Here is a 15,964-nt window from a genome sequence, read left to right as displayed (position 1 = left end):
CATCAAATAAGTTAGCTATGAAGCCATTTCTTATTGCCATAAAAATGCATCTTTCCAGTCTCCTACTGTGGGGGTTTCATTGACCAATGACCCCAGCTGCTGTACTCTGAAATCCATCACTATGTTGATGCAGAAGGCACAATTCCCGGTGACACGTTGTAGTAGCAATACTTAGTCAGACCTGCCCCTGGGAGCTGTTGGACTCCACTGACACATGACTTTGGCTAAGGGCTCTCCCTCAGCCTTGCTGAACTTTCTCACAGCTTCCCTGGAGGCCAAGATTTCCACTCAGTCTTCTTTCCTTCCCTTTCTTCTTCACTGTGATTAGACCTGCATCCTAGTCAGAAGGTGCTCCTAGACACCTCTGTCTTCTTCCCAACTTTCCTTTACAGGCATTCCCCCTAATAAATTTCTTATATGTGTAATCTCATTTTGTCATCTGCTTGTCAGAGGTCATACACCTGTTGTTTGGACTTCAGTTGTACAATTGCAAGTTTAAGCCAGTTCAGGAACAGATTAGTCAATGAGCATCAGTCTCTAGACAGAAATAGGTTTGAGAAGGCAGCTCTCAAAGTTGAGCCACTGGGTCTCTTTAACTTGAAGAGAGATAGTTGAATAAATATTTAACCTTGGCCTAGTTAAAATGGCAGTAAAATGAATTTGCTAATGGGTCATCCAAGAAAAATACCCTGATAATTAACTTTCTCACAAGGTCTGGAAAAAGTATTAGATAACCCATTTGAGGAGGTCTCAGTGAACTATGACCCACAGGTCAAATTTGAATTGCCAGCTCCTTTTATAAATAAAGTTTTTATTGAATACAGCTACACTCATTCATGTATATGTTGTGTATGGATGCTTTCCCAATAAATTTGAGTTGAGTAGTTGTGCCAGAAACCATATAGCCCACCAATATATTTATTATCTGTCCCTTTATAGAAAAAGCTGGCCACCCCTTGTACTAGGATACAAATTTCTAGAGAGCAAGGATTTTCTCTGTCTTGTTCACTGCTCTTTTTATAACATCACTTGGTACACAGTAGGTTCTCAATAAATGCTTGTCAAATGATTATATTAACTAATACTAGTCCCTTAATTTCTGTAGATTTCGGCCCAGTGCTCCTAAAATCAAAGGTAGTGTCCTAAAGATTATATGTTGATGATTCTTTATACCCATAAATAGCTGATGGGTCAGAATAGGACTTTGAATAGAAGCACTCTACCACAAAGTTACTCTGACCAACTAAGAACATTGGATGACAGCATTTTCTGTATACTCTAAGAAGCATGAGAAATTTGGCCACTTTCCTGCTTCATAGTGCTAGTTTAGTGTTGGAGTGGGGAGAGGAGAGAAATCAGATATCATTAGCCATGACAAGCAGAAGATGTCGATGTCATGGTGATTTGAAAGAAACAATTTCAATAGCCATGAGTCTATTGACTGAGGGAAGGTACCTTTCTTAGCCAGAGTGAAGCTGCTTGTGTACAGCTACATGAGCCTGTAGGAAAGAAGTCAGACTCCGGAGACAAACTACCTGGGTTCCATTCTGACTCCTCTGTGCATTAGCTCTGTAATATATGCACTGTCTGTACTAAACTCCATAACCCAATGAGATTTTCCTTGTGCTATTTATATATAATATAAATAAAATATAAAATATTACAGATAACAATTAGATAGTATTAATTCAGTAACATTATGATGACTAAGAGTAACAGTAACTGTCTAAGATTAGCTAATTTTCACCTTCAAATTTCCTCAATTGTTCTACAAAAATTTTCATAGGTGTTTTATTTTTTTTTAAGATGTAATATAGTCCCTTTTAATTTGGAGCACTCTTTCGATTTTTTTTTTTCTTCAGGTTTTTAAGACACCGGGCCCATTGTTTTTGTAGAGTGTCCCATATTCTGAACTTCTCTGAGTATTTCTTTGTGATGCATTTTAACTTATTCATTTTGCACGGTTCCTTTAAACTGGAAGTTAAGTCTAAAGGCTCAATCAGATTGAGTTGAACACTGTGGTGGGAGTTCTTTGTAGAATTACTCACCACTCCCTATTATCTGGAAGCACAAATGCCAGCTTGCCGCACTCTCAGTGATGCTATTTTAACTCAGGGTAGAAGCATCCATGTCTCGCCGTCTTAGTTGTCTACTTTCCCTTTGGAAAGTAGCAGATAACCTGGAGGGGGTACTTTGTCACACTGCCCACTATTGACCAAATAAATTCTTTCACCAAGTTTTAAAATGGTGATCTTCTGATTCCTTGAACACATAGCAGCCTTTATTCCATTGTAAAAATCTAATTATCAAGACATCATATTTTGTGTTACATTTTTCATCTGAAAAACAAAATTAAAGTAAAAAGAAGTATAAATTACAAACAAACCTGATTTCAAAGCTAACATGCTAAGAAGGAAATGTTCTTTTGTGGGAGATTTTCCTTTTAAGCAAGATCAGAGGCACTCTTAAAAGTATTAAAGGGAAGCTGGCTGAAATTCTCTAACTCACTTTGGTTGCAAAACTAGTAATTTTTATTTAAAATTTTTATTTTTCAATGAAAGAACTAACATTTTAGAGTTCATAACTTCTCAGTTTCAAGTCTTATGTCTTACATAAGGAAGATACCCCTCCCTCCGTACTTCCTTCCTTCCTTCCCTTTTTTCTTTCTTTCTTTCTTTCTTTCTTTCTTTCTTTCTTTCTTTCTTTCTTTCTTTCTTTCTTTCTAGATGTACATTGGAATATGTTTAGGCTAAACAAAATGAAATGTCTTAGTCATTTTAATGGAACACTTAGATTATTGCTAAGCAGCAAGTTTCACAGACACATGGCAAGAAAGTATCCAATTTATCATAGTTTCTTGTACAATTCTCATGGTAGCTTGTTTTTGAACTGTAGGCCTGTGTTAATACATCAGTGGAGAGAATTGAAATAAAGTGGTTATTTGGTCAAAGTGATGGGAAAATAAGAGAAGGGATTGGCATTTGTTCTCAGGAGTGACCTGAGATGACCTGACACCTAGCCTGGACTAAGTGAGATTTGAGATCTGTCTCTCTCCTTCTCTTATATTCAGATGCTTCTTTAGATTTAGATTTTAGATTGTTATCATTGAAGGCCCACTTAACATTCACATGGCCTGCTACCCTCTCCCTGACAATGACCCAACTTGAAAACTAACTCACTGTCCATTGTCTAGTATATCATCCAACAAATAGCTCTGACTGTACCAGTATGCCACCCATGCTGGGCACTGGCAGTTTGGAGGGCTCCAGATGGAGTAGTCCTGCCTCTGTGTAACTGACATCCTCCTGGGGGTAGAGAAACAGCAAATGAGCGAACAGAAGATAATTTCCAATAGCGATGATTTTATAAAGCCAATAAAACAAGGGTGACTTGATGGAGGATGATGGGGGAGTTATATTTCAAACAGTTGCCAGGAAGGGCCTCCATAAGGAAGAATTGATTGATAAGAAATCAGCCATGCATCTGGGATATGGTGGGCAACTGCAAATGCAAAGGCCCTGAGGTAGCAATGAATTTGGCATGTTGGGGTGGCAAGAAGAAGGACAATGTGGTTAGAGCATAATAAAACAAGGAAGGGAATGGCAGGATGAGATCTGAGAAGTAAGTAGTGTTCTGATCACATAGACCATGTGGGCCAGGCTAAGAACTTTGGAATTTATTCACATTGCAAAGAGAAGCAGTTAACATATTTAACATTGGTGATGACATAAGGTGACTTAAAAAGATCATTCTGGTGTTATGTAGCAAACTGACTGGAGGTAGGACAAAGTGGAGAAAAATTAGGAACTGTTATAGTCTCCAGACTTACATATAGACAGCTTCATTTTTAATTTTAGATAGCTCAATTCTCTTCTCAGTGTTCTCTCATGTGACATAGAGAACAATTTTTGTTCTTTGTAAAGTAAAAATTTTGGTATTTGAGAATGTCTGCAGTTGTGAGCAGAGTGTATGGTGAATGAGGCAGAAAATGGATTTTGCTTAACTGCGTATAATATGCCTGATTCAGTGAAACAATGTACCTTTCATTCATTCAATCAATATTGAGTGTCTTTCTGTGCCAAGCACTGTTCTGTCACCAAAAGATACAGATGTCTCATCCCTTATTTAATTATTACAATATATTAATACTATTAATAATTAATTATAATATAACATAATATTATATATAGTATAGTATCATTACTATAATATAATATATATTATATTATATATATATAATACTATATATATAGTATAGTATCATTACTATAATATAATATATATTATATTATATATATATAATACTATATATATAGTATAGTATCATTACTATAATATAATATATATATTATATATTATATATATATTATATATATATTATATATATAATATATATTATAGTAATGTAATAATGTAGTAAATGTAGTAAATAAATGTAGTAAATAAAATAATATATTATATATATAATATATTATAGTAATGATACTATACTATATATAATATATTACATAATATATTATTATATATTATATACTATATATGATAATATATAGTATATAATATATTATATAATATATATTATATATTATAATAACAATACTATACTGTATCTAATAATTAGTATAGTATAGTATAATAATATATAGTATAGTATTACTATACTATATAAATTATATATAAATTATATAATTATTACTATACTATATATAATATAGTATTAATATAATACTATACATAGTATTATAGTATTATTACTATGCTATATATAGTATTATATATAATTATATGTATAATAATATATATTATATATTAATTCTAGTTAATAAACAAAAAACTTGCATAGAAAAAATGTTTACCAGTTCAAAATTAAATTGTGTGTATCCCCAATCCTTACATTCTCTACCATTCTCTCCTCTGGGCTGCTTTGAACTCTGTCCTCAAATCCCAGTTTCTCTTGCTCCTGTTTTTCCTCAAATGAAGTGACTCAGTAGAGGAAAATATTTTTTTTTAACTCTAAAACACTTCATAAGTATTGATTAATAGTAGTAACTTTTAGATTGGCTTTCAGATCTATATTTATGACAATTTTATGAATGAATCATAGAAACTTCAAACTTTTTGTTGTTTATTTATTTTTGAGAGAGAGAGAGAGAGCGCAAGTGGAGGAGGTGCAGAGAGAGGAGGGGACAGAGGATCCAAAGTGGGCTTCATGCTGACAGCAGCGAGCCCAACTAGGCTCGGACTCATGAACATCGAGAACATGACCTGAGCCAAAGTTGGTTGCTCGATGGACTGAGCCACCGAAGTGCCCTGAAACTTCGAACTTTTTAAAGCACAAATGCCCCATCTTGCTATTTTCTTGCCCACTCCTTCACCATCCAACACGTCACCCCTCCCCCACCATGGGACTGAGACCTAGGTGAGGAGAGTGAGATCAAGTCATGCAAAATGAAATAACACATGTGCAGAGGCAGATCCTGTCTTTATTTTAAAATTATACTATGTTCAGCATGGATATTTTTGCACTAATTTTGATCTTTCAAAATGTTGCATTAAAATATTATCTTGATTACTGAATTTCTTGACATCTGCTTAAATTTTACAACTGAGACAATTGCCTCTCTCATCTCTCCCTAGTTCTTGTCCTGCTCTCTTGCAAATCCATCCCCTTCCCCCACAACCTCTCATAGCCCAAGTCTAACCCTGGTCGTATCAGTATATTTTGAAAAGGTTATGTGCATCTGATGTAATCCCAGGTTTAGACCTGCTACAGAAAAGGAGGAAAACTCTAATAGTGTCATTTTTAGAGGAGGACATATAGATTGATATTGATCCTCCAGAAGGATTTCCAGGTCCCTTTCAAAAAGTAATTCTTTTTTTTTTTTTTAAGTTTTTTTTTTTTTTTTTTTAAATTCTGAGAGAGAGAGAGAGAGCACAAGTTGGTAAGGGGGAGAGAGAGAGAGGGAAAGAGAGAATCTCAAGCAGGCTCCATGCTGTTAGTGCAGAGCCCGACATGGTACTTGAACCCACAAACCTCCACAAACTGTGAGATCATAACCTGAGCTGAAACCAAGAGCTGGGTGCTTACCCAACTGAGCCACCCAGTAAGAAAAGTGTGATGGTTTTAAATTTTCAAATGACATAGGAAGCTTTTAAGCTAATTATACTTTTTTTTCCTTGCTTTGTTTACCACCCTTAGAGAAGACTCAGGTAGAAGGGGTGGACACAACAGAGATAGGGAGGAATAAAGACAGTGGCACAGTTTGAAGGCATCTTATAGGATTGAAGTGTGTGATGTGTTTTTTTGGAGAATGAACCCAAAGCCTTTGGGCTTATGACTCACAGGCTCATGTTATATTAAAGCCTGACTAGCAATATGAATCTTGATGATTCAAGATAAGTTGAACATTTATATTTTCTAGAGTACCCAGTGTAGTGCAGTTGAAAAGAATACTACAGTCTGTCTTCAGTGCAATCTGGGTTCCTGGTCACTTCATTTGCTCAGATGAAGACCCAAGATGGTTTAACTAAACCTCTTAGTGTTGTGTAGAACATTAAAATTAGAGTCACACTATATGGGTTCAGAACCCAGTCCTTCCCTTGGTTCCTGCGTCAGTTTTGGCCTCTCTCTGAACCTTAATTTCCTCATTTATAAAGTGATGGTAGCAATTCTTCCTTAGTGTGTTATGTGCCCATGTCCATAAAATGACATGATATCTGGAAGAGCTGGCATGACCTAATATGATAGTTATTCAATAACTTTGTAGTCATTAATCTGTCTAAACTATGTCAAGAGCTGTTTACACATTTATAATTAATTTTTTTTAAGGTAAGGGATCGAAGCAGGCAAATTTTACTTGCCTATTAGCTGTTAATTATTGTATACAATATCTAAGACTTTATAATAATTCTCATCATATAAATATTGGAGGCAAGCAGCACAATAGAATAATATCCTAGGGATTCAGGACATGAACATTTATATATGAACATGGATTTAACAATTCAATTTTCTCATTCAACTGCAACCTCAGTCTCAAATGAATTCAATGATTAGGACACATTGTAAAACATTAATTAGTAGAATGTAGACCATTTAATTAATTATTCTGGAAGAAGTATCATTTTAAAAGGAAACACAGCTAAATGAAAAACTAAAACTTCTTTTCAGTCTTTGTGATTGAAGTTTGAAATGTTTTTATCTTTTATCTTTTATCTTGAGGTACTAAATCAAACTTCTCGGCTTGAAATACAACTGCTAGAGAATTCATTATCAACATACAAGCTAGAGAAGCAGCTTCTTCAACAGACAAATGAAATCTTAAAGATTCATGAGAAAAACAGGTGAGGATTGTTGTATTCCAAATATTTACAGGTGTACTTATTTTTATCCTTCACCTTTCTGTCAACACTTAAAAAAAAAGATTGAGGTGGTTTGCAAAAATGGAAATATAGAGGCAATATAAGAAGAATAATACTGTTGCTTACACTCTTGAAACATTTGCTTTTTATAACTTTTAGCACTAATTTATCTAATGTTTAGTTGTGCAAATTCTACCATATCCACAAAAATTGATTCTGTGATTGAATTCAGTGACACAAAATAGTGACAGTTTTCAGCAGGATGAAATCTGTAGCAATAGAGGAAAAAAGTAGTCTCTGAAACTCTATAACTTGAATTGTCACTCTATCTGCCCTTAAACTTTCACAAAACTACAAGATTGTTGAATTCAGAGATCTTGCACTAGAGAGAAGCAGATTTTATTTTTCCCAGAAAAGTATTTACGTGTAAAGCTAATTTAAGAGTTGCTCACCAACCCCCACCACCCCCCCCCCGGCCTTTTCCCCATTTAAAGTTATTTACTCTGGATATAATAATTTATTTAGTTTTATAGATGTGTTTTATAAACTGTGAATCATCTCAGGTAAGTGAAATGGGACTTAAAGATCACCCCAGAGGTGGGATGGTATATAGACTATATCATTTTGAAGTTATTGGCATTCATGATGGATAATTCAATCAAAGCAATGACCTCTGTAGGACAAATGCATTGCTTGTTAAGCGGCTTCTGGATATTTGAATGGCTTGAAGACGTTTCAGTTTTTGTCCATTATATTGGGTTTAAAACCATTGTGTTGCTAGAAACTAGTTCAATACCTTGTGTCATTAGAACTAGAGTTTCCATCATGTTTCTCACCAGGAAGTTACCTACGAGGACTGCTGTTTCTCTTACTTTACAGATGAGGGGATAGACTTAGTGGAAGTGAGTGATTTGTCCAAGGTTACACAGCTTGCTGGTGGCACAGCTGGGAATGTAATTCAGGTTTCTTTCTTCCTAGCCCTGCTCTTTCCACTGTAGCACATGGTCTTTCAATACCACTATCTGCAGCCTTGAAAGATTCCCTAACTATACATTAAAAGTAGCCCTTAGTGACAACAATTACAGTGGAACTTATACATGAAGAAGATAAACCTGACTGTTGATTTAGAGTCTGAAAGGGGTCATGCATACTCTATGACTTGTATTTCTAAGTTTTACATTTATTTATCTTTGTACTGTGTCACGGGGTAAACTGTATAACTATAAATAAACTTGACAGGACTTGACCCTGAACTGGTTGCATAATGAAATGTTTTGGAATTGAAAATCCTGCTGAAAAGTACCATTTATTCTCCTGCTGTTTCACAGTAACCAGACATATACATGTAGCAGGTATATTTTACTTCAACCATCCCTCGGTTTTAGGGTCCCACCATGCTTTAACTTGGTTGCTAAAAGTGAACCCCCTTATAGTCATGTATTTCAATATGCTACTGTGAAAGCTTTGTCTAGGAATGGGTAAGTAAAATGAAGTTTTTACCTTATTTTTCAGTTGTTTTTGTAATTACATAAATAACAGACCCTTAATGTAGAAAAAGGAGAAAGTACACAAAACAAAATGAAAAACCACAATCCTGACACATTGAGAAAGCTGCATATGTTGCTATATGTTATATAAAAACATATATTTTTTGTGGAAAGCTGTGTCATGCTATACACACTGTTTTTCAGCCTGCTTTCTTTGGAAACAGATACCTTTTCTCATGAATAAATATTCATCTAATATCATTCTTAATAATTGCATGGTATTTCGTTTTAAGGTGTAACCTAGGGTGCTTTCAGTCTCTCACTAAGTATGTTACCATATATGATTTATCTTTTAAAAAGTTGTCAGTATGAATCCACATTCTTCAGTTCTTCCCCTGCTGATATGTGTATTATCTCTTGGTCCGCATCTGACACTTGAGCTGTCAGGATACCATAAAAAAACCCGGGAGGACTAAAAGGTCTCACTCTTAACTACAAAAACAACTGCTGTCCCTTAAGTGTCACTATACTCAGCTCTCTCTCTCCCTCTCCCTCTCCCTCTCTCTCTCTCTCTAGGTGGCTCTGCCTCTTTCTTTTTCCCTCTTTTCTTCTCATATTCATTCTTTCTTTTCCTTTTTCTTCTTCTTTTTCTTTTCTTGTTTCTTAAATATATCCCTTCTATCTTATTTCCAAATAATTTTGGGTTTTTTATTTTTCCATCATAATTCTTGATATGGCACGTAGTATCATTTCCTACTATGGAATTCTCACCATGAAATTGTCTGTTGAAGGGAACCTGCTTACAAGTTGTTCTCTCTATTCCATTGGTAAAGCTGAGTCAAGGTTCAAGCACTTGAAAGACCTCTGCTTCAGGCCAAGTAAAAGAGGCTTGTCCTGGGCCACAGCCTCTCAGAGGAGGCTCTTTATCCCCAGTACATACCTGCCTTCTGCTGATTGATTTTTTTCCCTTATTAAATTCTAATTTCTAAGGAAAATTCAGGCCTTCTTATATTACAAATCACAACACTTATTGCTAGTGATGGTTTTTTCAGACTTGTAACAATTCCTTTTTCCAGAAATATAACTATTTCACAATGAATTCAGGGATTTAGGTTTTCACTTGAAATTTCTCTGTGCTCATGCCTGAAAAAACTTAGATGCATCTTTTCCTCCTACTCTGCACTCCTCTCTCTCTCTCTCTCTCTCTCTCTCTCTCTCTGACACTCAAGTATAGCATTACTTCACCTGTGGTTCCTGAGGGCATTTTTCTATCAGTGTACCCTATCTCCTGACATTGCTGTATCTCTGTAGTAATCTGTCTTCGTGTTGAAGGGTCAAATGTGTTTAGCGGAGGGTTGGTGGAATATTTGTTCTTAAACCAGGTATAGTCTTCTATGAACCACTTAAAGTAAAATGTGCTTTACTTTATTTAAAAAAAATATCCTTTTGTGATGTACAGCATACTTCCCCTGTTGTGTTTATTGTTATTGTTTATTTCCCTATGTAAAATGGAATTATAGGAACTCTGCCCAGCACTTTCTAGAGCAACAAAGAATTACTACCCCCCCCAACACCGTTTAAGTGGATTGAAGGTCAAAGTCATACGTGAAGCTGTTTATATATTTTTAAAGAAGCTTATTGATTATCCCTACCCATTCCTTAAATAAATCTTAATCCTCCAAATGTAGCAAAAAGCTATTTCTACATTTAGGCATGTCTGAAATGTAGGAACAACATGACTTTAGTTGGCCAGGTCTGGTTTGGATCAGCTAATACACTTTGCAAAGGGGATTATCTAAATTAAGCTTTGCTTCCTCCCCATGGAATGTCAGGGGTTGTGTCTGGGTGTGTGACTTACCAGCTTTCAGTGTGATGGGGCCTCAGCTGCCAAGTTGGTGAGCTGGCCCTTATGAGGGTCCACCACTTTGGCAGAACAAGGAGGAATATTTTATGGATGGGATTATACTACACAATCATGCTGAGAGGTCCTGCTGATTTACATCCTGACAAATTAAATGCATCACTTGTAGGGTTGAAAAAGGATTTTGGGGCTCATTAGATTCACTTCTTTATCCACTAAATGGCCAAAGGCACAAAGCAAGAATAGGATTAGCAACATTTGCTCTACTGTTTGTTTTCCTAACAGTCTAGTAGGGGGTGACTCCAAAAAGCTTCCAGTTTGCTTTCTTTAGGAATTTTTTTTTTCTTTTGTTGGATGCTATCCTAATCTTACAATGGTTTTGTTCCTTACCTCAAGGAAAGAGCATTTGGAAGTAAGAGATGAGTAATTGGCCCATGTAATTGAAATTATCAACCAAGAACCCAAGAAATTATTAATGTTTACCTTGCACATAGGGGGCTGGATCACAAAGTGGAACGTGTAATTGTCAACTTTTATTAGATTCCTCTAGTATATTTCCTGTCAAGTCAACTCAAGACCATAGAAAAGAGAGATGGATGGGGAAAGATATCATAGTTCAAATCCTTAGAGCTGAACCAAATATGTAACTGAATGTTTTGATCTAAAAGTTTGGTAAACTGATTGGGTTTCAAGACACCTGTCCATCTCTGTCTTAACCCCAACTTTTTCCAAGGTGGGAGCAGAGCCAGGCAAAAAATTATTCCAGAAGAAATTATTCTGCCTGACCAGGAGGGCACACAGGAAGGGAAAGGAGCATCTTATGTACACAAATATGCAGTACTAGGGCTTTCCTGATACTTGTGTTGAATATATAGAGTGAATATTAGGGAAATTTCTGGTAACACCCATCCAGTGACGTGAAACTACACATGTGATGGACACTACAAGATAATTTTATCAAAACTATCTGCTACCTACCTAATATCAGGCGAACATCTGTGCCAGGTGCTTTACCTACATTACTGCTAATCCACCAACTAATTCTGCAGAGTATCTATTATTATTTCTATTTTATATAGAAAGGGAAGTTCACAAAGGTCAGGTTTACTTGTCCATGACCAAACAGCTAGTTTATGGCAAAATTAGGGTTCAAGTCCATAATGATTTCCTGTCTTAAATATTATAAAAATATTTTTTCAACATGATGCAGCCTCAAGACTAATTGATGTGGCTGTCAAGTATCCTCGTAATACAAACAGATATAAGTTTAAAGAAAGGGGTAAGCCAGTTGTTTTTGGCCTATTCCTATATAGATCATTATTTATTCCTGCTAATACTGGAGTAGGAAATATAAAGTATTTATTTTACCTTGGGAATTCACTGAACTGATTTGACAAGCCTCATCTATCTTCTAGCTGGAATTTATGGGAAGTTACTAAGTTAACTAATTTTAAGTGATTGAAATGTGTGTACTTTCAAGATGCTAAATTATATCTTACAAACAAATTACTGTCATGGCATAATAAAATATTGATTTTAATCCTGAAGATGCTTAAAGAAATGAAAAGTTAAGTCACAGTCTTTAAAGCCATCTTCCATTTGATAAGTTCTTTACAAAATACTAAGGTAAAATCCTGCTAACTTCTAGCATTAGATTAGGCTGAATTATATTAGTTGTGTATAGTAGGGATCAATAAAAAGCATTTCAATTTATATTACTCTGTTCTGTACCTTGTAAATGGAATACCTACAGATTGATTGAATGGAACATTTTTTTCCTCCACTCCTGTTTTTTTTTTTATTTTATTTTTTATTTTTTTTAAATTTACATCCAAATTAGTTAGCATATAGTGCAACAATGATTTCAGGAGTAGATTCCTTAATGCCCCTTACCCATTTAGCCCATCCCTCCTCCCACAACCCCTCCAGTAATCCTCAGTTTGTTCTCCATATTTATGAATCTCTTTTGTTTTGTCCCCTCCCTGTTTTTATATTATTTTTGTTTCCCTTCCCTTATGTTCATCTGCTTTGTCTCTTAAAGTCCTCATATGAGTGAAGTGACATGATTTTTGTCTTTCTCTGACTGACTAATTTCACTTAGCATAATACCCTCCAGTTCCATCCACGTAGTTGCAAATGGCAAGATTTCATTCTTTTTGATTGCTTAGTAATCTCCATTGTATATATACACCACATCTTCTTTATTCATTCATCCATCGATGGACATTTGGGCTCTTTCCATACTTTGGCTATTGTTGATAAACATGGGGGTGCATGTGTCCCTTCGAAACAGCACACCTGTATCCCTTGGATAAATGCCTAGTAGTGCAATTGCTGGGTTCTATTTTTAGTTTTTTGAGGAACCTCCATACTGTTTTCCAGAGTGGCTGCTCCAGCCTGCATTGCCACCAACAATGCAAAAGAGATCCTCTTTCTCCACATCCTCACCAACATCTGTTGTTGCCTGAGTTGTTAATGTTAGCCATTCTGACAGGTGTGAGGTGGTATCTCATTGTGGTTTTGATTTGTATTTCCCTGATGATGAGTGATGTTGAGCATTTTTTCATGTGTCGGCCATCTGGATGTCTTCCTTGGAGAGGTGTCTATTCATGTATTTAGAAAATGAATTTAATGGCATATAGCATTTTTAAAAATTTCAATTTCATTAATTTTAGGATTTTAGAGTGAAATAGAATTCAGAATCAAACTGAAAATCCAAGGGTAATCTTAATTTTTTCCTTTCCCTGATTCCTCGCAACTCACAGTGACTGTTGATGCTTTCAGTCCCATCCCCTAAATATTTTTTTCTTCATCTATCTTGTTCATTTTATTGCCACTGACTGTGTCTTAAGTCCAACTCCCATTATTTTTGTCTCGGTCATTGCAGTGACCTCTGTGCTTTAAGCCTTATGTCTCTCAAACTGATCATACAGAGCTCTGCCAAAGTCTTCTTTCTAAAATGCAAGTCAGATGATTTTTCACTCTTTTTAGGTCCCCAACACTAATTCAGCCCAACTTTTTAATCTCTGTATAGCATCTACCTAATCCCATATTGATTCTCTGTAACTAACTGAAGAGAGTTCAAGTTTTTTAGCACTGAACACAGTCCATGATCATTATTATCCTAATTTTGTAGCCTTACTTATTCAAATCTTGTATTTTAGAAAGTATGGTCTGATGGCCGAAAACATGAACTCTGAGGCCAGACTGCCTAGGTTTTTGTTTTTCCATTTTCCTATTATAACCGACTCTGCCACATATTATTTCTGTGACTTTGGGCAAGTTACTTAAACTCATTGTACTTTGGTTTCCTAATTTCTAACACTGGGATGATGATAATAATAGCACATGGAATTGATGTGAGGATTAATTGAGTTAATGCATATAAAGCACTGAGAAGTGCCAGACACACATAACAAGTGTTTAATCATGCAAGTTGTTAGTATCACACTGTAAGTCTTGAAGTTATTTCATCTGATGTTTTGATTTGTCTGAAATGCTCTGTAGTTCTTTATTCAACTCACAAACTCCCGTTCACCCTTCAAAACTCAGTGCAGATGTTAACTTCCCTAAGAACCCTTCTCTGACTCTACCTGATATATTCAGTCATTACAGCTTATATGATAACACTGTGCATTGTTTTCCCCCATGATTTCACTTAACCCATCACACTGTAATATGTGTGTATATGTGTGCTTGTGTGTGTGTGTGTGTGTGTGTGTGTGTGTGTGTGTGTATGTTTATCTGTCTCTCTACTATTGGGCTGTGACCTTCTGGAACACAGAGATTATATTTTATTTATCTTTGTCTTCATGCTCCCAGGCACAATTCTCTACACATTGTATATATAGTATTAAGTGCTTTTTGAATGTTGAATGAATGATGAACTGGCAAATGTCCCGGTAGTTCTATCCCAACAAATGTCATTTATCTCTGTACACACACACACACACACAGACACACACAAAACAAAAACTGAAAAATATTTTTAATGGAAAACACAAACCACCTAGTTTATATTAAATATTGTAAATACATTAACAGTTCTTAACATAAATAAAATAGAGATGGTGTTTACACTGCTACTCTGCATCCTCAAAAGCCCACTGCACAGCTCCCAAGGTTATCAGTCCACATTTTGGCGTTTGCTAATTCAGCCCAAGTTTTAAATATCTTTTTTTTAATGTTTATTTACTTTTTGAGAGATACAGACCATGAGCAGGGGAAGGGCAGAGAGAGAGGGAGACACAGAATCTGAAGCAGGCTCCAGGCTCTGAGCTGTCAGCACAGAGCCCAATATGGGGCTCAAGCTCACAAACTGTGAGATAATGACCTGAGCCAAAGTCAGATGCTTAGCTGACTGAGCTACCCAAGTGCCCTCCAAGTTTTAAATTTTTAGATAACATCTTGCCAGACCATTCTAGACTCATGACTTTTTAACACATCTCTCTGATTAATAAAAAAAGTAACACAGACTTGATCTAAACATTATATACAAAAGTATACAATTAAAGGCCAAGCCTCTCTAATTCCATACTTCTCCACCATTACCACTTACTGCAGAGAATCATCAGTAACAGATTAAGTTGGGGACTTTTTCTTCCAGACTTTTTCTATGAATATACTAGGATATACATGTGTGAATATTTATTGTGTGTTTACACAGACACACACTCATATCCAGTCACACACATGCATAAATACGTACTGAAATGATGAATACATATGTGTATAGATTGTAACTACTTTTTAAATGCTGGGTTTATTTCTACTTTATAAAAATTTATCATGGATATATTACACATATAACTATATACACATGTCTCTCATTCCTAGGTATAGATACACTATAATTTAAAATTTATTAGAATTTTTATGCGATTATTTAAAATTTTCATACATATTGACAAATTATCTCCAAATTTTATATTCTCCCCGAGTGTGCATGGGCTTTCTAATTTCCCAAGCCTTGCTAACCACTTTATTAATCTTGCCTACTTGAAAAGTTAGGTTGTACACCTTTTCATGTTTATTGACCACTTGCATTTCTTCTTCTATGACTAGCGTATTCATGTATGTTTCCCTTTTTTCTATTTCATTGTTTATCTTTGTTTGATTAACTCATGTAAGCCCTTCAATGGATATTAAAATTTTGTCATATATGTGGCAAAGATGTGTTTCTGTGGTTTGTCACTTATTGGGCATTTTTTTAATAGAAGTATTACATTTTTATATCTTACAGTGTATCCATTTG

The 15,964-nt window shown here is 35.3% G+C and overlaps 1 protein-coding gene across 3 annotated transcripts in view; it reads left to right on the top strand.

The window, feature by feature from the left end:
- The window catches only part of ANGPT1 (angiopoietin 1), a 239,078-nt gene that overhangs the window by 146,119 nt on the left and 76,995 nt on the right, over positions 1-15,964 (top strand). For all 3 annotated transcript variants that reach the window (XM_007075831.3, XM_007075832.3, XM_042972971.1), the window contains one exon: positions 7,223-7,344. In XM_007075831.3, coding sequence (XP_007075893.1) covers positions 7,223-7,344 — 122 coding nt within the window. The remainder of the gene's footprint in view (positions 1-7,222; positions 7,345-15,964) is intronic.

This window comes from Panthera tigris, chromosome F2 (assembly GCF_018350195.1).
Source record: "Panthera tigris isolate Pti1 chromosome F2, P.tigris_Pti1_mat1.1, whole genome shotgun sequence".
Taxonomy (NCBI): domain Eukaryota; kingdom Metazoa; phylum Chordata; class Mammalia; order Carnivora; family Felidae; genus Panthera; species Panthera tigris.
Note: the sequence above shows the minus strand (reverse complement) of the source record. Positions and strands in the feature narration are given on the sequence as shown.